The sequence below is a fragment of the Electrona antarctica genome (assembly GCF_951216825.1).
Source record: "Electrona antarctica genome assembly, chromosome: 11".
In the NCBI taxonomy this organism is placed as follows: Eukaryota; Metazoa; Chordata; class Actinopteri; order Myctophiformes; family Myctophidae; genus Electrona; species Electrona antarctica.
In genome coordinates this window covers 40,498,555-40,523,128 of record NC_136792.1, presented here as the reverse complement: position 1 = coordinate 40,523,128, position 24,574 = coordinate 40,498,555, and the positions used below count along the sequence as shown (strand labels likewise).

The following is a 24,574-nucleotide window of genomic DNA, read 5'->3' as shown; positions in this document are numbered from 1 at the left end:
TTACCCAACTCTCAGGCTGTACCAAAATAATACCTATATCGCTCCCTATTCATTTTCCTCATGTGCTTTCAAGTGCTGTGTGTCGTTACAAACGCACACAGGAGCTGAATGGTTCTATATGCCGTCGTCTTGAGACCCAGTTTAAGAAATGCATCACTGGATGAAGGCATAAATGCAAATAGTAGCTTGTTGGGGGGCGATGCGTGTGCACACCCGAGTCTGTGGCACTGAACATGGGAGCCAGACTTGGCGAGGCTGCCTCGGCGATGTGGCCGGGTACAGCCGTGGTTGTTTCCGTCACATTTCAAGGCATGCAACAAAAATCCCAATGTTCAACTTGCTAGTACCTGTCACAAGGTTTTAGCCCATTGTTCTTGTCAATGTATGTGTGTGTGTGTGTGTGTGTGTGTGTGTGTGTGTGTGTGTGTGGCTAGCGTGCATGTTTGTGTCTCTACCAGAAAGTCTGCATAAAGATAAATGTGTTGAAATTCTCTTTTTTTTTTACTTGACATTTGAAGGACTGTTGCGTCATTAATGATATAACGTTAACACGTCTCAATGTGCAAGAAAGCAGCAGCATCTATTATTTTCTCTTATTTCGTTTTGAAGGAAAAACTGAAAAAAGAAAAGAAAAAAATAATAATCTAAATGTCCACCGAGGAGCAGAGGAGTTGGCAACTTCCTGATGAGTAGATACGGGCATGTTATTAAGTTTGTTTTTGTCGGTTTTCCATTTTTGTTTCCTCGGAAACCAGAAACAGCAGCTGCTTGGGAGGGGGGGGGGGGGGGGATCGTCCATTTAGCAAGACTCGGATCTGGACCTGAATCCAGATTAAATGGTCCTGGTGGCTCCTCCCCCTGTCCCTGTACCCCCTTGCCCCCTCTCCCACCCGACCCCTCTCAGCCGCCCCCGACCCTCAGGCCTCCTGGGGGACAGGTCTCTTCAGGTCCCTGATCTGTTTGACCAGGTAGGTCTTTTCATCGTTGAACTGTTCGTCCTCGGTCCTGTCGTTCTGGAACTTGCTGAGGAACTCGATGAGTTTGGTCTGGTTCTTCAGCAGGATGTCCAGGATGGGCTGGGTCTTGTTGGGGTTGGCCACGAACACCTGGAGAAGAAACGCACACGGAAACATCACTGAAGCATGCTGGTCCGAGAGAACGCCAGAGATAATTCTAATGCTTAACGCAGCACTTTACCAATTATATGAAAATAGATGATCACTATCGCTCATTATAATATGGCACCATTTCTGTCTACACGCTCTGTATCTCAAAATAGCTGTGGGGTGGACAGTTCAGCAACCTGCCTACCAGCGACGTCATCGGTAGGCAGGCAAGAGAAAGGCTGTAGTTTCTATTTGCTTGGAATTCAAGATTCAAGGATGTACAAGTACATGATAAACTGTGAAAAAGTTAGGTTGGGGTGCTCCACAATACACAAATAAAAACAGTACATAAAATAACAATAATTCATCTAAAAAGGTTAAAAACAGTTTAAAACCCCATGATCAGCATACAAGGTCGTCATACTACAAAACATCGTTTTGACTTGTTCAGCAGTACCAGTCCCTCCCAAGCCTTACAGCCTGGGGGAGGAAACGGTGTGTCAGTCTGCCTGTGCAGGCTTTGATATTCCCGATACCTCTTCCCTGATGGCAACAGTATATGAACAGACCGTTATGGGTGTGTGTGTGTGTGTGTGTGTGTGTGTGTGTGTGTGTGTGGGCGTCCTTGATGATCCTCAGGGACTTCCTGAGGCAGCGCTGGGTGTACAGCTCCTCCAAACCGGCCCAGGCAGCAAGTATCCAGTGATGCACTCGGCAGTGTGCACCACCCTTCTAAGAGCCTTATGGACCCTGTCTGTGCAGCTCCCATACCAGCTGGTGAAGCTGCTCGTCAGCAGCCTCTCGATCGTCCCTCGGTATTGGACTCAGGCCAAACTTTTGGAGGTGTCCGAGTCCATATAGCCACTGTTGTGTCTTTGCGACCACCACAGTTGTGTGTTCCTCACATTTCAGCTTCTCGTGAATGTTCACCCCCATAAGTACCGAGAGGTTTCCACCTAGTCAGGATTCTGAACTGGCTTCAGCCCATCTCTGGGATCAATACGCCTATCTCACAGAATTTCCCCGCCCCCCTTAATACGCCCCCTTTCGGGGTTAGTGGCGATAGCGTGACGTCACTCCATAGACGCTACATGTTAACAGAGGTAATTTAAGAAGTCTACAACTTTTGTTTTCTCATGGTAAGGTTTGTTCTATCTGTTCAAGCTGATTTACCATCTTGTTTGCTTCATAATAATATTGGTCTGTCACATTGTTACATTAGAAAATGTACTTAGATTCTCCAGAGGAAAAAAAAGTGTAAATGCTAATGTTAAATGACACCACTATTTACCGGAAGTGGGCGTGGAAAGCGGGCTGTGAGATAGGCCTATTACCGACCGTAGATGCAAATGGTACCAATTTATAATGAGCATTAGTGAGGACCAATTATATTATATTATATATTTATATATAATATATATATATATATATATATATATATATATATATATATAATGACAATTATATACATTACCAATAACCATTTGTACAATTCACAATTATCCAGGATATTGTAGTTCAGCAGTAATAATTTCGAATAATTTGTAATGACTTATTACTATAATTTTAATCATCTTTTTATGATGATGATAATGATTACTAACAATTAGGAAAATTCAATGTAATGTTTTACCTTAAAAACATGGAAAGCCTCAAACTGAATGTTGCGGCTTTTGTCCCGTAGTAGGTTCATCATTAGTTTCAGGTTCTCTGGCTTGCTGATGTATTTCGTCATGATGGTGAAATTGTGCCGATCCAGAAGCAGCTCTCCCAGTAACTACAGTGGTTGAGAGTGAGAAAACATTAGGCAGTTCAAATAAGACTGGTTCCCAAAACATTTTCACGTTCACCACGGGCCACCATTTGATACTATTCTTTATCCCTAGCACGCCAATCCACACAAATTCCAAATGGATCCGTACAATTTAGGCATTTAGCAGACGCTCTTTATCCAAAGCGACTTACAATTAGCAAGGTAAACGCACACATCAAAGGCAGAGAGACAGTGTAGTGCCTCAGCGAACTAGAATCACAGGTAAACCCAAGAACCTAGCATCAATCTAAACAATATTCGATCAAAACATAATCTGTACATATAAACAATAGAAACTATAAAATAATAGTTATACAATGAACCTAGGATCTGTCAAATTAACATGCTATCTAAATTACATTTTAACCTTGGCTAGGTCAAGTGCTACAGACTAACGTTGAAGTTTGAAGAGACAAGGCTTCAGATTATGGCAGAAAATTGGGAGTGAATCTGCAGTTCTAACTGCAATGGGGAGATTGTTCCACAATTTGGGAGCCAGGAGAGATAAGAGTCTGGGACGTGTGGAGCGTTGTCCCGGATGACACAAAATGAGTGACACACCAGATTAATTTCAAACCAGTTTCATGTGATGGCAGCATTGGCAGGCGATGCCTTTACACATAAATTACATCCATAATCCATATTAATATTCAAACAGAGATGAAGCAAATATTTCAGAGGGCATCGAAGTTATACATTACGCAATCTGCTCTGTCCACAAGATGGCGCTTCGTCATTAACAATGAGACGGTACTTTCAGAAACCCAACACTGCAAGAGGCCGTCCATCCCTCTAAAAAATAACTCTCAAGAAAAGATGCATACCTCAAGATGTGACCCGTTTACTATGGCACGACCCCTAACCCTTACCTTGAGGGATTGCCTCTTAGTCACGTAGTTCTCTGAGTGGAGTAACTTCTCATATTCACTAAAGAACTGGAGAGACAGGGATAGAGAGAGACATATAGAGTGGAGAGGACAGAAAAAGATGGTCTTTTAGGCCTTTTAACCCATTCAGGCCTGACGTCGAAATTTAAAAAAAAAAGTTTTCTAAATCATGACAATTTTCGGAAAGATTTGAGGCACATTTTAACGATTTTTCAAAAATAGCAGATCTACAAGTTCATAGCGCGCCACTCAGTGGCGCGCTATGAGCTTGTAGATCTGCTATTTTTCAATAGCTAAATTATAACAATGTTTAAAACACCAAAACGGGTTCCCGCCCCAAAATGGGTTAATGGTTAATGTGGTTAAACGCTAACGTGACATGGATGCGTTCCAGGTCTCAATGGATTAATGTAATCAAAACAGATTTTTGCTAATCAGATTTGAAAAACACATTCCTAGGTGGTTTGAAATGAGATGTGTCTCAATCTAGACACTCAGGACACCGTAGCCAGATTTATATTTAATTGTACCACCGTGTTGTTCACCAAAGATAGTCTATCAATTAAGTCTATCTTACAGATTGGCTATTTTCGGCCATTATAAAAAATATATATTTTTTCTCTTTAAGATGTATATGTTGCGTACTTGTTAAGCATTACCGTTAACCTACCTGCATTTCTGTTGACCAATAATTTAGACCTATGAATGCCTGAATACACAAGCCTGAATCCGATCACTTGCAATATTTTGCAGTATTTGAGAAACAATGGAGAGTGTGAGCAAATACTAAAATAATGTGTCATCCAGTAGCGTCTTGTTTCTAAACACAATGACAGGATAATAAGTGTTCTCCACACACGACGACACAGTGACTTTGTGCTCGGAGACCACACATGACATCTCAAATGTCTGGTTTTGATGTTGTAAGCATTAGCCGCTTTTAGGGCTGGGCAATGTATTGACATTATTTCAATATTGTGATATGGGACTTTATATTGTCTGAAATTAATCCCTATATTATACTGTAAAGAAATTTAGAAAATAGAAAAATAGCTGATCTACAAGCACAGCATGTCACATTACGATGCACGGTGAGCTTGTAGACCAGCTAAGTAATTTTTTATATTATCGTCACAGAGTTATTAGTTTAAAAGTATTGTGATATTTGATTTGTACCTATAGCCGACCTAAAAGCTCACAACGCATCACACCATGACTCGTTGTGAGCTTGGAGATCGGCTATATTTGCCATTTGTTTTACTTGTTTTTTTAAAGCATTCACCTCCTGTAATGACATGCCCAAAATGGAGCTGCCAGGTTGAAAGTTGTTAATTAAAATGTTCATAGTTTTCTCTCATGCCGTTTTTAATGAGTATTCGTTTATTGTGCCAAAGGCAGCTTTCAAAGTGGCACAGGTAGAATGGCGTAAACCTCGCCTGCCTGCCAAGACAATAGCTTACAACTTGAGAAGCTACAGTATATCAATCAAAGACATCTCAATAAACCTCTACCATGTCACAACCTTTGTACTTCCTTGTTGTTAACTCCCGACCCCCAATATAAATTGACTGCTACAATAACCTTAATAATAGAGACAATACACCATAAATAAATACTGAAACCAGATATAATCATTAGGGAAGGTGTATGCATGTACTATGTGTACTATATGTAAACTCTTCATTTCCACTTTCCAGCCATTCAGTTTTTTTTTTTAAATAATTTGGGGACCCCCCAAAATAATTTGGCGACCCCCCGAGGGGTCGCGACCCACGGGTTGAGAACCCCTGCCATACTGTACAGACAGACTCTAATAAAACAACATGCAATGTATCATACACAATACTACATTATGCATTTATCATTTTTGTTTGGTGCCTTGCTTCTTTTTTATGTTTTATTGATTATCTAGGGCCATCTCACATTTATTTTAAACATATTTTGTAGGGCATTGTGTATCTCTCTCCAATAGTCTTTGATAAATCCCAGAAAACATGGCCTAAACTTGTGTTACTATAGTAGTGGGAGCTATTCCACTGGCTTCCAATGCTTCCTTGTTTCAATATGTACAGTTGGAGGCCATCGATATTGTCCTTTTCTTTTATTGAGGTTTGCGTGATCTGTGCAAAAGGACAGTTAACCCATTTTGGGCAGGAACCCCTTTTGGTGTTTTAAACATTATGTTATAATTTAGCTATTGAAAAATAGCAGATCTACAAGCTCATAGCGCGCCACCGAGTGGCGCGCTACGAGCTTGTAGGTCTGCTATTTTTGAAAAATCGTGAAAATATTTATTTCAGAAAACTGGAGGATTTAGAAGGATTTTTTTTAATTTTGAGGTCAGGCCTAAATGGGTCAAATGATAAGGGACAATATCGGTGGCACCCAACTGTACTAATTATTTCAAGATATGACAATGGGAACTTTCTCAACTGTAGGGAAGCTAGGGTTGGGCGATATCAAATCACGTTTATTTATAAAGCACATTTAAAAACTATTTTCATTGTACCAACGTGCTGTACAGAACATGACAAATACAGTAGGACAGTAAAACCACATTTATAAGCAGACTAAAGTTATCATAGGTACAATGATAGGTACAATTCACAATACTTTTAAAGGACCTATAACATCAAATTCAACTTTTTCAACTCTTTTGTGTTTTTGGGTCTCCCATATGTGTTTTCTCAGGCTTTCATATCATATGGGTGTTTTAATGGAAATTGCTCTCAGGAACAGCTCAACTGAATTCCTCCTCTTCTTCAGTCTTCAGTTGCAAATTTGCATTTCCACTTTGTTTACAATGTCCACCATTGTTGATTTTCCAAGCTGGCATGGAATGGAAACAAGCCTGGTTTTATCTAGCATCAGTATTAATGACTCAAATATTAAATAATCTGCATATCAGCACCCCACCACCTCAGGACATTGGGGTACTGCAGCCAAAACTGCTTTCAAAGTCCAGAAAGAAATGACAAGGCCTGGTTATATCAAACCATTAGAAATAACTTTGAGGGACATAGACAATATGATATTAAATATTAAAAGCAGTTTTAAATGCATGTTATTTGCGCTTTAAACTAATAACTCTGTGACGATAATATTAAAAACTACTTGTTTAATTCATTTTGGAAAATTGCCAAAATAGCTGGTCTACAAGCTCACCGTGCATCGTAATGTGACATGCTGTGCTTGTAGATCAGCTATTTTTCTATTTTCTAAATTTCTTTACAGTATAATATAGGGATTAAAACAAGGAATTGCCATGCAATGTATTCTCTTGTACCAAGCAGATGTCTCACTTAAAATGTTTTCAGATACATATTTTAGTGTGATTACGTTTACAATGAGGTCTTGAATGAGATTCAAAATGGAGAGAGATGAACAAAATCAAGATTCATTTATATTCATAAAAGTGTATCTGTGTCATCATGCAGCACGTTTTCCTTCACAGGAAGTAACTAAAATCGCCCTTTTATTTACTTTTTTTATATATAATCTTTATCCCACGAATTTGCAACCCATTTTTTCACCCAGTGTCAATTATCTAATGTAATCCTGGGCGTTACACTTCCTCTGCCAACCTGGGAGGGGGGGGGGGGCAGCGGACTGACCTCATGCTTCCTTCAATGCATGAGGAGTCCAAGCTGCTTCTTTTCACCTGACAGGGGGGAGTTTCCCCGGCCGGACGTAGAGCGTGGAAGCGTAGCACGCATTATTCAGACCAGTTCCTTTCCCCTCCATCAGGCTGGCCAGGGGGAGGTAGTTTAGAGACCAGGATTACTGCATGTTTTTTTGTGGGGGTACCTACCCTAGGGGACACGGGGAGAACATGCAAACTCCATACAGAAAGGCCCTTTCGCCAACCGCCCCTCAGGTATGGGCACTGATGACGCGGAGGAGAGAACACGCCCAGCGCCCACAGCGGGAATCGAACCCGGGACCTTCTAGCTGTGAGGCGACAGCACTACCGACTGTGCCACCATGCCCCCATTTTATTTATTACTTTTATTTACTTCAGATATAAACAGAGAATACAAAAACATTGATTCAATTTGAATAGATTTTTTGGCATCTATTGTTAGGTATGCATGATGACCACGGATGTGCTCTACAAGTTTTTTACCATAGCAATACAACCATCATCAGGTTTCAGGTCAGTCTGGTCTTACCTTATCGTAATTCTGCTCCAGGTACTCGGCGCTCAGTAGCTTGTGTCTTGTGAGCAAGTCCTGGAAATATAAAACACAGGGCAGTGAATGTTTCTGCCCGACAGCTAAAAAAGGAGGCCAATCTGGAATACAGCCATATCATATAAATACTTGGGCCTGTGTTTAAGTCAGCCTACATAATGTCTGCTACTGACAACTGCAAATGTTAACCACTGTAGTAGTTTATCAGGCAAGGAATTTTAATTCTTTCAATTAGAAATGAACATGCCATTACCTAATTGGTGTTGCAATATAGCCTGGTTAATAAACCAGACCGAATCAGCCGTTGGCAAAAAAAAAATGCCTACCAGCGGATTACGGTCTGGCGAGGCTCAGTAGCACGCCTCTTTCCTACAACCGAGAACAGGTCGGACCAATCGGGACACGGTATGCAATATGGGCGGGCTTTGGTACAGTGACGTTCAATGCTTGAGAAGACTGACAGTAGCTCTGACCAATTGCGTCAAAGAGAAAATGTTTGAACCCGCCCCCCGGGAAATGAAATCCAAGTGGAGCCAGCCCAGACTAATATACCGCGACAGTGTTGTGTGATATTAGTCTGGCTTATTAGCCAGGCTAGTTGCAATATACAGCACATTAGGTTTGTGCATCAGTGTTTTATAGAGATTGAGATGGAGTTTTTAGAGGTGTACTTATGGAGTCACAAGTCACACAACAGTGGCAGATGTTCAGAGCATTAATTAAAACCAAAACGCATACAGGCCTGATTAATATGTACATTTTTTCAGGTCAAGCAGCTGCCTTAGCAAAGCAGCACTCACTTTAAAAGTGGCAAATGCATCTGAGGCTATGTCGAATGTAGACATCTCCACATATCTGAAGAAGTCGTAGAACTGCTCTGACCACAGGGTGATCTTGGCCAGCGGCTCATGTCTGATGCACTCTCTCAACATGATGCCGCAGTTCAGGGCAATCTCTGGAGACTCGTACCTGGACACAGAAACAATATGGGCTGCAGTTAGCGGTTAGCATTCTCAATAGGGTTGTCTCTCACTCAGCCATGCACACTGTTCACTGAACACATACGTACAGTAACCACACAACAACAAAATTACTTGGGCTGGACTTGGGCTCTTAGCGATTACTAAAGATTGTTAATCGAATAACCTGCTTAGTTCCAATCTAGGGGGTCTAGACAAAAGCAATGGTGATGTCGGGGTGAACCACTTTCCCATCAGTAATCCAGGCAATTTGATTTTACATTTGAAAAGATGTGTGGCCAATATTTTAGACAAGATTGATTGCTTGGTTAGCTGAGACTCTTTCAACCTGGTGTCCATATTTTGGGCATGTTATAGGCCAAAACTCTTCTTAACATAAAAAGCGTGCGTCTCTTAGAACCATAACATACTCGGCAAGAGAGCCATTCATTCTTTAACAGGCACTATATACTCATTTGACCGGGGTTCCCCACTGGTCTTTCCAAGGCTCATACAACACCAAATCTTTTCCCTGCAAATAGCCGACCTACAAGCCCACAATGTGCTGCGTTGTGAACTTGTTAGGCTATTTTCACCAAATGTTCAGCTATTTTCATAGGGTGTTATTTGTTCACCTATTATGACATGCCCAAATAGGGACGCTAGGCTTCATGTTTTTGTTTTTTTGTAATGGTACCAAAGTGGAATGTAGGAAATGTTGATACCGTTCATGTAGAAATGAGAGGCTGTATTCTGTGTGTGTGTGCGTGCGTGCATGCGTGCGTGCGTGTATGTGCAGGTGCATCTCCTCACCCCTTCAGCAGCATGAAGAGGATGTTCTGTTGGGTGCAGAGGTACTCCACCGTGGGCGTCCGGGTGCCGATCTGACGTCTCAGGATGTTGTTAAAGATCTGAGCCACATCCTTCTTCCCCTGTTGGCCACACACACACACACACACACACACAGTTATCGAAGACCAATGGGAACCACACTCGGATTTTGACGATTGAAACATGTACATTGTCTTATCCAGTAAGTACAGTATATAGATAGATTACATAGATTCTAGGGGTGCGCCAGTCAAACAAAGCAAGTTAATGGATTATACAAAAATAATTAATTTTGAAATTCTTTGAAAATTACCAATCCACAAGCTCACAGTGTCACAAAGTATAAAATAGGTCTTAAATCAGGGGTTACGGTATTCAACTAGATTAGGCAAGGGGCCACATTGTAAGATTATTTAAAGTTGGGGGCCACAAGAAAACAAAGGTAACAATTTACCGTTTAAGTGGAAACAAAAGTTGTATACAAACTATACATATTCAGTGGCACATCAACATAAAAGAGCACAACATGAGTGCAGTTTGTCCATCACATGTCGTCTCCCTCTATTTGTAGCTACCTGTGTCCCATCACACCAATGCAATAATTCTCCATCGCATCCATTAGCTTTTACACTGTTGTACGTTTCATCCAATCACTCAATAGTTTCCCGGGCTGAATGTCATAATGCCCTAACTCAACTAATGGTTCATGAAACACGTCATGAGAGCCTGTGGCCGCACGCACGTGCGCGCACTAAACAGGGAACCATCCTGTTATCAACACACATTTGCTTCAGATTTGTCAACCTCTTCTTAGCCAGAAGGTTCAATCCTATTGGTCATCTTATTAGCTTATATTATTATTAAAGGACCACGCAGTCCTGAAAGGACTTGGTCCTTTTTTGGAATTGTAATTTATTTTCTTCCGCCAAAAATAGCAGTTCTGGCTGAACCGTGCAGTCGGTTTTCGAGAAATTTGGAGATATGGTAGAGGGCCATGCCAAACGGTGAGGATGCGAAGCCCACAACCATTGGCCAAAGGGTGGCGCTATATTGAAAATGCAAACTTTGACCACGCATAGCTCATGAACCGTTTGACCGTCGGCAAAGAAACCTCGACACACATATGCGTCTCCTCATGCCGAACAAGTTCCGTGCTGTTACCTTTGACCTCTGGATCACCCGCCATTTTGAATTATATGAAAATCAATTAAAATGCATCTCCTCCCAGGATCTTTGATCAAAATGCATGAAAACTTCTACACGTGAACTTTGGACCTATACGGACATGGGAAAGTATAGTACGTTTTATGAGCCAATGAAAATTGCCGTTTTGTGAAATTTTATTTAGTAGTGCCTGTGGCTTTGCTGACCTCTGCTGGTCTAAAGTGCCTCACCTGTCAATCACCTGAGAGTTCTGGCTGCCACACCCTTAGTCAGCTGTTCTTGATTAGTTGCAGGCTATATAAGAACTTGATCTTGATCAAATCAGGTTCTTTACTCATGAATTGATAGATTATTTGATGTTGTACAACAGTGATTTTGAAACAGACCGATTTGGACACCTGGCTTTTCAGTTCAGGTTTTTTGTGTCCTGAAAGGATTCCCTTGCATGGATGGTTCTGGTACCGGATGGTACCCAGACCTGGCGAGCCGACCCGGAACTCTGAACCCCCCCCCCTTCACCCACAAATGTGGTAATCTGGTTCTCCAAATTGGAGAAAGAGACTGCTTTCCCTGAACTGAATAGGAACTGAACTGGGACTTTTCAATTCAACAACTTAAAGTTTGTTTGTTTTTCATGAATGTTCAAAGCTGTTTATTTTGTGAACTTTAATAATAATTTTTCAGTTAACCTTTAATCCCTGTTTCCGACTCATTTCATTGGTTTTCACTCATTGAGCTCCTCATCCGAATCTGGTATATTTTCTGGTTTATACGCAGTCAATTCATAAATCTTTATACCCACCTTATCATTAGTTATCCTTGCGCAACTTGCTACAAAAACACTGAATGATTTTGCTTGTTGGCTCGGTAGGTAGAGCTCTTGCCTTTGCAACACAAAGTCATGGGTTCAAATCTGGGCACCGCCAACTCTGTGTATGAGTCTTCAAGAACCCGTACCTGCCCCCCACTATAAAAATTCCATGGTCTTTTTCTCAAGTTTAGTCTTCCATGTTTCTTGTGCATATTATTCTTATTGCCTTCCTGCTTGGTCCGGCCTTATCGCTGCTTGCAGCAATCCTTTTCTAGTTATTATTTTCAGCTTATTATATTATTATTTTAAAAAATATATATTTTTGGGTCTGTTTTGCCTTTATTGATAGATCACAGTAGGTAGACAGGAAACGGGGAGAGAGGTGGGGGGAAGACACACAGCAAAGTTCGTGGACCCAAACCCGCGACACACTGTCATGCTGGATTACCAGCCTAGGTGCATGGACCGCTAAGCCGGCCCAAGCCACTTATTTATTTTTAAGCCATTTCAAGTTAAACTAAAAGGCAGGGAAAAGTGTCTAGTAATGATGACTCTGCGTCCATGTTCGATCATTAGCAATTGAGATGAAGTTGCTGTGTGTGCAGTTTGTGAACGAAGCTGCACACCTCACAATGCAGAGTGGTGATGGTGTACGCCTCATTTGGCCAAATGAAAATAGTGATCTATATAAATACTATAATATCACAATAATCAATGAATGGAAATTACTATTTCAGTGAACTAAGGCAGGCATGATTCAACAAAAAAGCGAATTCTTCATGCATGGATGGATTTAAAAAAAAAAACTCCCCAATTTCACATGCTTTATGTGAGTTTCGCATTCCCTTCACCAGGCATTTCAGGCTGTTTCATAGCTAAATGTGTCATGTTGTTATGCATGTAGCGGCATGAACTGTGCAGCCGATTCGACCGTTATCTCTGCATATAATGGGCGAAATCATCCGTTATCAGCACTTGAATGGTGCCAAAATGTTGATACTGGCATCCTCACCACATAGCCTGGTCAAGGTTTCCCCCTGGTGGACGTGTCATTTTGGTGCATGGAACTAGGAGCTACTAATATATACTATTCTCTGCCTATCAGGACATAACTCGGACGGCGCTGAGTCGGGTCTGGTGGCCTTCGCAACGCTCGGCACGGCGACTCGCTCGGCTAGTGCCTCGCTCGGCGGTGCCTCACGTAGCTCAAGGCCACCAGACACGGCGCGCCTCCGTCAGGACATCAGTGATAATGACAATGCTACAATCGCAGATAATGACATACTGAACAGTGAGGATGCCAGTATCAACATTTTGGCACCAATCATCCGTGAAAACGGATGATTTCGCCGATTATATGCATGATACCAGTCGAATGGGGTGGAACTGTGAGCCTGTGATTGTCTACTTTTGAGGGGACGGACACACAGACAAACACTGTTCTTGACATCTTCGTTTAAAAAAAAAAAGAAACCGACCCGGTGAGGTAGACCCGCTTCGATGAGGTTCCGATAACTACGGTTAAAAGGAGGATAATAACCCACAGACTTTTAAAGTTGGTAGCAAGGCAGTGAAAGCAGAAGTTGACATATTATTATGACATCTCATTTTTCATCTCGAGTTGTTGGCTGGAAACTGCATTTTCCAAAGTGATAATTTGCATGGAATATGTCAATTAGCCAATATGGAAATATGCCACTGGTGGCAAAAGACTTGCATATTCAATATCTATCCTTATGCTACAAAATCTGTTTTCCAATGCAGTGTTGCATCAGTAGTGGGAACTGGGAAGGAAGACAGATGTCTTCTACAGATAACGGGACACACGTCACGTAGCTACTGTGAGAGATGAGCAGGCAACCATTTCAACACCTGCGCACTACAGTGTCAATATCACTCCGGTTAATGTACTTTCCCATATATTGCATCATATGATAATTCATTTATATCCTTTCCTGTTCCAATGCAGAGGAGGATGAGTACAAGACGGTGAGACAGATAGCACGATACAGTGACTCATCGTGTGATGGAGTGACTCACAGGAGCCCAGCGCAGTAGCTGACACACGCACACGCACGCGCACGCACACGCACACGCACGCACACACACACACACACACACACACACACACACACACACACACACACACACACACACACACACACACACACACACACACACACACACACACACACACACACACACACACACACACACACCAGTCTACGTGAGAAAGACTCATGTTGCCTCGCACGCGGTCTCACCTCTCCCATTGTTTGCTAAATCCACGTAGGCAAGCATGGAGGGTTGCTCAAGAGCCAGACCGATATTAGATTGGTCTGGCCGATACATTATATCTGCCCATTATTTGACTTTACTTGGATGGCATCAGGCGGTATGGATACCTTTTCTTGTGACCACCGCGCTCTGACTTCTGGTGCTTTACCCGTTCAAATCATATAATGGAAATGAAGGTAATGGGTCGCACACACCAACACTGCATTTTAGTTTTTATTCTTGCATGATGGATCGAAGACAAGCATTTCGGCCATCCAGCCTTCATCAGTGTGGAGAGTTTCTGAATGGCCGCGGTTACATGCAGGCTGATCATTCCGAATAAATACTTCCGAATAAAATACATCCGAAGTAATGTTTTTTGCTGCGTGTTTACATGGGAAATGGTAATTCCGAATGAGCGTTTACAAGGAGATGTGATATAAGACATGATACATGTTAATTCACGTGATGGACACGTGTTGGACACATAAAATATAGGCAGTTCATTCATTATGTGAAAGACGATACTTTCACTTTGAAATCCCATCATTTCATCTGGTTGGATAGGGGCGGGCGTATATGTTTACCGTCTTTTATTCCCCACCCGCTGCGGCTCCCCTTCTCCGCTGGGAAGGTGATCATCTCGTTTTTTTATTTGTGATTCGTCTTTGCACAATGCACGTACATTGTGTAAGTAAGCGCTGATCTACAGGCTGACAACGTGTCCCAATTAAACTGCAAAGCCGTTATGTTTCATGACGTTTTGGTTGCAACTTGGAATAGGCAAGTTATAGCCTATAAAAGTTTAAAGGGATAGGATGGACATTATAGCGATAATAGCGTATTCTTGGGACTGTGTGTGTGTGTGTGTGTGTGTGTGTGTGAGAGATTACTGAACAGCGGACTGACGGGATTTCGTCCTCTCTCTCCTCCGTCTTTCTGTGAGTCCCCCGATGCACTTATAGCCTACAGTAGCATGAGGCATCCAGATACATATAGGCTGGCTATATAACCTATAGGCCTATCAAACATGTTTGAAAATTATCAGAGTGATCATCAACTCGGGACGGTTGGATCTTTGAACACTCACAGATCAGGGGGATCATCATCACTGCTGCTGCAGCCTGCTCCAGGTTTTTTTTTTGTGTATTTCGGATCTGCAAAATGCACGAAATAACGCGCTCTATGTGCAAACTCCTCGGCGCGCCTTGGATATGAGCGCCTTGGAGTTGGAGCGCCTTGGAAATGAGCATGCTCAGAAAGACCAGAATGAATTTACATCCGAAGCAGTGTATACATGAGTCCAACTTTCGGCCAATCGCATTCAACATCGGAATAATCCGGCCAGTGACATCGGAATGGTTTTTAAATCGCATCGAGCATTTTCATTCGGATTTACGTTTTTGTAGGTGTTTACATGACAACGTTTAATAGGATTTAACTTCTATTCGGAATTAAGAGGGGTTGAAAGACCTCATGTAAACGTACCCAATGTCAGTCCCTTTTAAAGGAGTGGTGATAGTGCAGGTGCACCTCATCACCACTGATCACCTCACATCACACTCGATGGGTGATTACAGACTGAAATTGGTAACTGTGTTACTGTATAGAGTCTCCGTTAACAATCAACAATGTGACTTGTTGTCGGACGGTATGGGCAATAATGCAGCTAATGTGTATTGTGTACCAATTCTACACTTTAGAAACAATCAAAAATAAAGTTTTTTGAAAAGTGGAGATTGGAGATTTGGAGATTTTTACGGCTTTAGCAGTGACTCTCAAACATTTTAATTTCAAGGACCCCCAGTCTGACCTGCATTACTCTACGGACCACTATTTAATGGCATTTCTATCTCTGGGACTGGGAATTTATATTGAAAAATCATTGTTAATTTAACTCTGAGAGTGTACATTTGTACAATGAGTTACAGTCCCAAAAGGGTCCATTTGGTTCCTAACTATCATTTAGCTGGGGACCCCCTGGAACTCCATCAAGGACCCCTGGGGGTCTCCGCCCGGGACCCCACTTTGAGAACCACTGCGCTACGAGGGTGCCGAGCATCTTTCTCACCTCAAAGTCGATGAGCTGCAGGTCCGCTACGAGGGTGCTGAGCAGGCCGCTGTTGTAGAGCTCCTGAGCCAGCTGGGCCACTGCCTCTGTCTGTGGCTCCTTCTCATTGGTGCCGTAAAGGATCTCCTTCATGGCCACAAGGCTCTTCGACACCTCCTCTGTGGCCTGGACGGACGGACCAAAATCCAAAACATTTAATTCATTCCAAATCTTTCCCAGGCCTGGAAAACTGTCTTTTGAAATTTCAAGATATTTCTAGGAATGTAAATGACTATGTTGTAGGGACCTCACTCCAAACCCTTGATGCTGGGCATTGTTGGGTACCATTTTTATAGTATTTGGTATGACTCGGCCATGGACTGAACCCTGAACCTCCCAATCTCAGCTGGTATGGCCAAAACAGGCCAAGCATGTAATAATTGTATTGTATACCTTCTCCGCCTTCTTGTCAGAGATGTCATGCTTCTCCAACACCGTCATGCTGTCCTTCAGGTTCTTGACTATGTCCGCTGGCGACTTGTGGGACTTGCCGAAGGGGAAAGGCATGGTGGATGGTTACCAGGGGGGCGACCAGGCAGCGTGCTGTCCACCTAAAAACGGACAGGACAAGACGAGAAAGGGCGGATCAGAGCCCTGGGAGGACAGAAGATGACGATGACTTCAAAGGAGGCCTGCATGTAAACATAAAGATTTAGTTCAGAATTTGGGGGAAAAACTTGCCATTAATATAAGAGTTGCAAAATGTATTAATTGATTGCCTGAGTCCCGTGGTGGGAGTTCTGCTCTGATTTTTGGTGAATTATTAAGTAGTTCCGGTCATTTGGTGGGTAGCCTGAAAGAGCCAGCCCTGTGCTTTTCTGGGTATAGAAGGGCGGTTCAAACTAGCACTGGAAACAGACGCCAACTTGGTTCACCAACTTATGTGCCCACCTCCAGACTTCCCTCTCCAGAGCAGGTTTGGGGGTTGCTGTCTGATGACTACAACATGACATAAGATATCATCCGTCCGCGACCGGATCATAAACCCGAAATAAACGCCAGGCTACTTCACAGGCAAGATTCACACTGAGACAGTTTGATTCAAACTGTTCCAGTGAATACGATTGCCTGTTCCCCGCTGGCCATGATTCACATTGGCCTTGATTCTACCTCATCCGAGTACACTTCATTCAACATAATCTTGAAAGCAAGCCCAAATAAGCAACTACACTTCAGAAATAAGCCCAAAAAAACCAACCTACAATTATGAATATTTACAAGCGACTTTACAGGAAAACAAGCCCAAAGTCGCTTTTAATAAACAGACCTACAGTAGCAACGCTGGCAGGCTGCTACTTTCGCCTCCTGGTGTGGTGTGGAGGTGTCAAGAATGCAATGTGCTGTCAGCCAACAGTTGTAATGAATGAATTGCATTTTTATAGCGCTTTTCCAAGTGCTCAAAGCGCTTTACAATGGTTCATTCATTCATACATTGGGAGGTGAAACGGCGAACAGTCAACGCCAGCGTCCTCACTTCCCACATTCACACACCAATGGTGGCGAGCTCACACCGACCGACTCATTGGAGGCAATGTAGGGTTCAGTGTCTTGCCCAAGGACACTTCGACATGTGGACAGGAGGAGCCGGGATTCGAACCGCCGACCCAGGGATCATTGGACGACCTGCTCTACCTCCTGAGCCACAGCCGCCCATGTAGCAACCGACTAGCAGTCTGAAGTAGTTTGAAGTAGTAAGATTGGTGGAGAGTCACCTTATCACGTAGGCCTAGCTTACAGCACCTACTGTAAACCAGGGCTGGCCACACTTTTTGGACTTGACAGCTACTTTCAAAATGACCATCAACAAGATCTACCCACCCAAAAATATTATCCCATTGCTGAAAACAGCTTAAAAATGTACCTGAGGGACCTTTGGAATAGCGGTACTGGCATACGTATAAACAAAATGCATTTGGAATGGGAAATATAGGGGGAAATTTTGAATTGGTACTAGTAGCAGGATATAACTTTGTAATGCTACTGATGTTTGTGCTCAACATTCTTGTAAACAAAGTATTCCATTTTGGGCACTGGGGTAACAGGCCCTATTTTATATTATTTAAATGATATATGTTTTAGGGGCATGTCATCTGAACTACGTTATCTGCACAGCCTTTGTGATCTACCGGTAGATCGTGATCTACCTTTTGGGCAACCCTGACCTAAACCATGACATAGTTCATATACTTTGCATGACCCTCTACCCAAACACAGGCTAGAATCTACAAACAAAGTAAACAGTAACACTGGCAATAGTTTCACACACACACACACACACACACACACACACACACACACACACACACACACACACACACACACACACACACACACACACACACACACACACACACACACACACACACACACACACACACACACACACACACACACACACACACACACACACACACACACACACACACACACACACACAACTTAACCAATTCACAAAGCTCACAGCCATGCTGGTATAGATGAAGCAGCGTTCCCCTAGCCCGTCCCCTATCAACCTTGCACCTTTGTGCAAACGTATATAGGGTTTAACTTGTTAAGATTAGTGCAGGGCTATGTGCGTCTCTGGTGTGGGTGGGCCCATGCTATATCAACACTTATCACCACCAGTACTGTAGAGACGATTTCCTATATCAGTAGGCAGCAGTCAAAGGGCTGGTATAAGTTCGGGGGTGGGAGTCGGAGCTTGAACCCAAGTGTATTAGTTCGGGTACCACTTTTTATGTTGCTTAATTGTCTCCACCAGGCCGAAGGCATGGGGAGAGAGTATGTTTTGCACTCCGTCCGTGTGTGTGTCCGTCCGTCCGTGTGTGTGTCCTTCCGTCCGTCCGTTACCAGCTAATCTCCGGCACCGTTAACCCGGTCGATGCCAAACTTTGCACACACACTCCCTGGATGCCAACGATGAACCTCTGCCCCACATTTTCCAGAACGGCCTGTTATAGCGCCACCATGAGGCAGCTTTTCACACGTTTTACCTAAAACTGCACCGATCTGCGTGAAACGTTGCATGCACACTCCCTAGAGGCCAAGGACAAACCTTTGACCTGCATTTTCCGCATCTGCCTTTTATAGCGCCACCAAGAGGCCGACTTTTGTAAAACACATTTTTTGATATTACTCCTCCAGATTCTGTCAAAAAATCTCACAAATCGTTACACAGTATCTCTATGGTCATGTGCTCAAGTTGGATCCGTCCGATATTTCATATTCCATCCTAATTGGCTATAATTGGCTTTCACAGTTTTCAAGATTGCCCCGTTTTGAACAAAAGCCTCAAATCATGAACGCAGCATGCAATTTACGTGAAATCTTTCACACATTTTCTTACTAGGCTGAGGAATATATCCCACCCTTTTCACATTGGCCTGTTATAGCGCCACCAACAGGTTGATTTTTGCAAAACACATTTTTGGAACAAAATGCCTCAAATCATCCAATTGCCATCAAAGGCGTATGAAGAAATGGCAATCGGTACACATGATTCTGTTGGAGTCTGTTGGATTTCTCATATTGTACACTGATTGGCTAAGATTGCCTTCCAAAGTTTTCAGGAGTGGCCCGTTTTGTACAAAATGCTGCACATGTCCTGCTCATCCAGAATTCTATCCTCAGAGATGCTATGAGTGATCTGGCTCTGCATTTCCTCAAAAAAATGAAGAAAATTGTTGCAAAAACAAAACAAACAAAAACATCCTCCTAAACATTTTGCCAAACATCACACACACTCCTATCCTCCTGGTGGAGACCTGTGCCCGGAAGGGCACTTTTTCTAGTTATATTATATTATGATATGGTGTTGTTGATGTTGATCTTCTCCTTACTGAACTGGCACACTTGTCTTGCCTGGCACTGGTACACTTAGCTAGTCTCTTAGATCCGATACTTCTGAGTCAATCTGGAACTTCTGAGTTATTCTGGAACACACACACTGGGATCTCTCTGGTACTCTGGGATCTCTCTGGCACTCTGGGATCTCTCTACTCTGGCACTCTGGGATCTCTCTGGCACACTTCTGAGGAACTCGCTGGCTGGTACTTCTGACGCACAGTCTGTCTTCTGAGCTATACTTTATAGGGTGACATGACGTCGTGGCCTGACATCACGCCACCGACTGTTTCCGTGGCAACAAGTACTGATAAGTGTCAGCGCTGACATGGAGCCCTACATTTGTCTTCCGAGCTCAGGTAGTCAAATGTCATGACTGAGTCAACTCTTCTGAAAATAAACCAAAGTTCAACATCACATTGTACATTCACAACATGGACTACTTTCCTGGACTCTTCTTTCTTCAGAAATAAAAAGATCTATCATTGTATTTATATTTTGATTGTGTGCCGTCATGCTCATTTGAGCACAGGTAGAGAACCTAGCCTACATGTGTTTGGGGATGTTGTTAAATTATTTTGTCAGCTGACACCCAAGCCATACAGCGTGTATTTGATATCTCTGACACACAGATGCACTGCCGTCTCAGCTAACAGCTAACAACAAACTAGCTACTAGAAAGATGCACAGATCAAAGACGTCAACGATAGTAGAGATGGAAGATCGTGTACACAGTCCAAGTAGTTGCTTGCTCAACAGAGATAGAAGAGGGTCTGGGCCTTGGCTCAGTGGTCCAGGCACCTTGGCTGGTAATCCAGTCTGGTGAGCCGCGGGTTCGACCCCCGTCCCGACGGCCTTTACTGCATGTCACCCACCCCCATCTCTCTCCCCATTTCCTGTCAGCCTATTACTGTCTATCACTCTATAAAAAATATGAAATAAAAGGCGAAAGCCACAAAAATAACCCATTTAAAAACATAGATAGAAGAGAGATGTATATACACAGTCCGAGTTAGTTGCTTGCTCGACATGAACTACAGCTTGACGTTTGCAAACAACATGACGCCGAAAGTGGTCTCTACGTCCCTACATCTCGTCACTACGCTCGTTCTCTATGTAAAGTTTTAGTGTCATGTGTGTGTGTGTGTATATTGAATATGCCCAATACAACTAGTTTTCTACTGTTATACTGGGAGCTGCCCAATACAACCACGGTTTTCTAATTTCTACTGTTGTACTAGGACCTGCCCAGTACAGGCACAGTTTTCTACTGTTGTACTAGGACCTGCCCAGTACAGGCACAGTTTTCTACTGTTGTACTAGGACCTGCCCAGTACAGGCACAGTTTTCTACTGTTGTACTAGGACCTGCCCAGTACAGGCACAGTTTTCTACTGTTGTACTAGGACCTGCCCAGTACAGGCACAGTTTTCTACTGTTGTACTAGGACCTGCCCAGTACAGGCACAGTTTTCTACTGTTGTACTAGGACCTGCCCAGAACAGGCACAGTTTTCTACTGTTGTACTGGGACCTGCCCAGAACAGGCACAGTTTTCTACTGTTGTACTGGGACCTGCCCAGTACAACCAGTCAACCACAGTCTAATACTGTTATACTGGGAGCTTCTAATACATGTGACAATTAAATATTGTTGAAGTTTTACACTGTTGGCCACTGACTGGGCTGTACTGGAGCAATATTTGGGTTGCCTTGCTCAAGGACAGATTTACTGTTGCCTTTGCAACCAGAGGGATTGTGTTCATGCTTTTTCACTCTTATAGTAGCCAAGTACATATAATATTCTACGTCCCAGGTGCATCCATGCGATGTATTTTAGTTATATTTCATATTCTATTCTATTTCATGTTAAATTTGTGTTAATGCTACAGCAATTTTTTTACATTTCTTTGATTAGGAATTATAACTGACTGTATCTCATAAGCTATATTTAGCTTTTTAATATGTTTAATATAGACTTTTATTGATCCCAAGAGGGATATTCAGGTTGTCAGCGAATCATCGATAATTAATGATCATTTGATAATGTAATGTATTGGGCATATTAATGTAAACAATAAAATAGTGGAATTTTCTACTACCAAAGGAATGGTTCTCAAACATTTTCATGTCAAGGACCGGCTCATAAACAGTTGTTCCAATCCAGGGGAGCCCGATAAGATGATTTGTCAAGATTGGTTGTGAACTTTTAGAATGTCTATTTTCAAAGGACTCTTTTAAGGACAAGAACCCACTTTGAGAGGAACCACAACCACTGTGACTGCCCTAAACCAAAAGCTTGTTGCTGTCAAAAAGCACCCCCTGTACTGTAACGTTTTGGCAGAGGGTCCCCATTTAGAACGCTGAACTAGAGCCAGGAATACAACCAAGCAGTACTAAAGTGGCAGTGTGACAGTCCATCATTCATATCGGATGTGTCATGTCATGCGCCGCCGTGACCTTGCTGAAATAGAAACTCGACTGTGTCCTCGCTCTGAACTCTGTTCTAGCCCGGCCGGTGGCAGAGTTCGTCCTCGCTAATTCTTGATTAATCTCTGCGGTGCACACCTCCTTGCTTCCCACTTCGCCAGGTGGCCAAATCCGCCTTTCACACAGACTATCTACTAGACAGCAGGCAGCATTCTGACCTGCTTCAGTGTCCATGACGCAAATAGTCCGCCTGCCTCGGTGCCTCCACATATGGCAGGTTAAACAGTACAGCAGCTGCCTCTACCTCACCACCACCCAACTCTGATGATTGTAAATCTGGTGGCTTTGAGCTGAGACTCTGCAAGACTTCTTCCCCACATAATCCTCAGTGCTGTTAAATGTATCCATGATTTGTAACTCAGGTACACTCTTTTGGACCCGTTATATTACATATTTCTCAGAGTTAAATTATTACTAGAGATTGAGATACTCTTCTCACTGACATATCATAGGCTAGAAAGACTAATGCAATGTGTATGATGTGAACAACTTATGCACAAAGCAAATAAAACAATCCTCAACTTAATTTGCTCACCTAATCACTAGTGTTTTTAGTTCTTTAAGCCCAGAGCAAAGTGACTGTGCCTCTACACTTGTCTAGCAGTCAGTCAGTCTCACCTGGGCTCAGCTAGCGTGGCCCGCATTCTATTTAAAAAATCACTGTCCACCAAACAACAGTGCTGCTGGCAGTGTGTGAGAGAGAGAGAGAGAGAGAGAGAGAGAGAGAGAGAGAGAGAGAGAGAGAGAGAGAGAGAGAGAGAGAGAGAGAGAGAGAGAGAGAGAGAGAGAGAGAGAGAGAGAGAGAGAGAGAGAGAGACTATAAACAAACCAAGGATGAGACAGTTATGTCACATCTAAGTGTCATATAGCGGAAGTGATTCATATTCAGACCCTTGGAACATAACAAAATGCTCCTTTGTCACCAGCTCTACAAAAAAATGAATTGTTTTACATTTAAAATTAAGTACACCATTTTCTTTTTTTTGTCATGCGACTCTTGCCATGCATGACTTTGTCTTTGTATGGGCCTAGTTGTGCATACCATTTTTTACATGGGGCCACGTACAGATGAGCATGGTTGCTATGGTTAGTGTGTGACGTAGTGTGTGAACAGTTGCACCACTCAGTTCACACGGGTGTGATTTTTATAATACGTTTTTATTTATCATCATTGAGGCAGCTTTTGTAGTGTATGGTCACAAACTTTGTCCTACACAAACATTACATTCCCATTGACAATGAATGGAGAATTTTACGTCAGTGTCTGAGCATAATGTCTATTATGATTTTACGTCATGATGATGCACGATGATAAGAGCGCCCCTCACTTCACACGGGTGTAATTGTTTTATACTGCCAAGCTTGTAGACTACTGTAGGTATCAAAAAGATTATATAGATGGATAGTGTTTGTGACGTCACGGACACATCCTTGGCGTTCCGCGTCCCAGCAGGCCTGTGGTCCAGGCTTGTAGCTGCTCACTGCTAGCAACATGAACTTAAAAAGCACATGAATGTGTCTGAAGAGTAGCGTCAGAAATAACAATATACTGCCGAACACTGGCGTCGCCGTTTCGAGCTCGTTGGGTCTTTAAGCATGCGATCGTGACACTGTCGTTCCACTTCCCACCCATACACCAGCACCACCAATAATACCCCAATATGTCTGCTCATCATCATCATCATCATCACTAGCCAAGGCTAGGAGGCTAACATCTCCGTCTGCTAGTGATGAGCAGCAGCAGCACCAGTCTAAAGTACAATGGCTGGCTGGGTAGCTCCACGGCTACCGTTTAGATCAAATAAGCACAAGATCAAACCTTCTCTCGGACGATGTTCTCACTTATGGTCTCCTCCCCCGATTTGTCTGGATCTGCCCCAAAAAAAGAAGGAAAAAAATAAACAAGGGACAATTTTGGACGCTGCGCTGGACGAGAAACTCCTTTGTTTTCCTTGTGCGTCGCCTCCCCTCGTTTGTAATGTAATTGTGTGACCACTGTTTCCTAGTTCTTTCTCTGCGTGCGACTGTGTGTACTAGGTTTAGCAATGTGGCTTGTCTACTCAGGGGCTGTCACTGGGAGCTAGGTGGATCTGG

At 42.9% G+C, this 24,574-nt stretch overlaps 1 protein-coding gene across 1 annotated transcript; it reads right to left on the bottom strand.

Moving 5' to 3' along the window:
* Nucleotides 1-905: 905 nt before the first annotated feature.
* Nucleotides 906-24,547, bottom strand: cab39 (calcium binding protein 39). The gene is made up of 9 exons (XM_079513390.1): nucleotides 24,300-24,547; nucleotides 16,545-16,702; nucleotides 16,113-16,277; nucleotides 9,772-9,890; nucleotides 8,800-8,968; nucleotides 7,979-8,038; nucleotides 3,789-3,854; nucleotides 2,740-2,883; nucleotides 906-1,106 (listed from the first exon to the last, which is right to left on the bottom strand). Exons 2-9 carry the CDS (start codon nucleotides 16,656-16,658, stop codon nucleotides 918-920), a joined length of 1,026 nt encoding a protein of 341 aa, XP_079369516.1. The 5' UTR covers nucleotides 16,659-16,702; nucleotides 24,300-24,547; the 3' UTR covers nucleotides 906-917.
* Nucleotides 24,548-24,574: the final 27 nt, after the last annotated feature.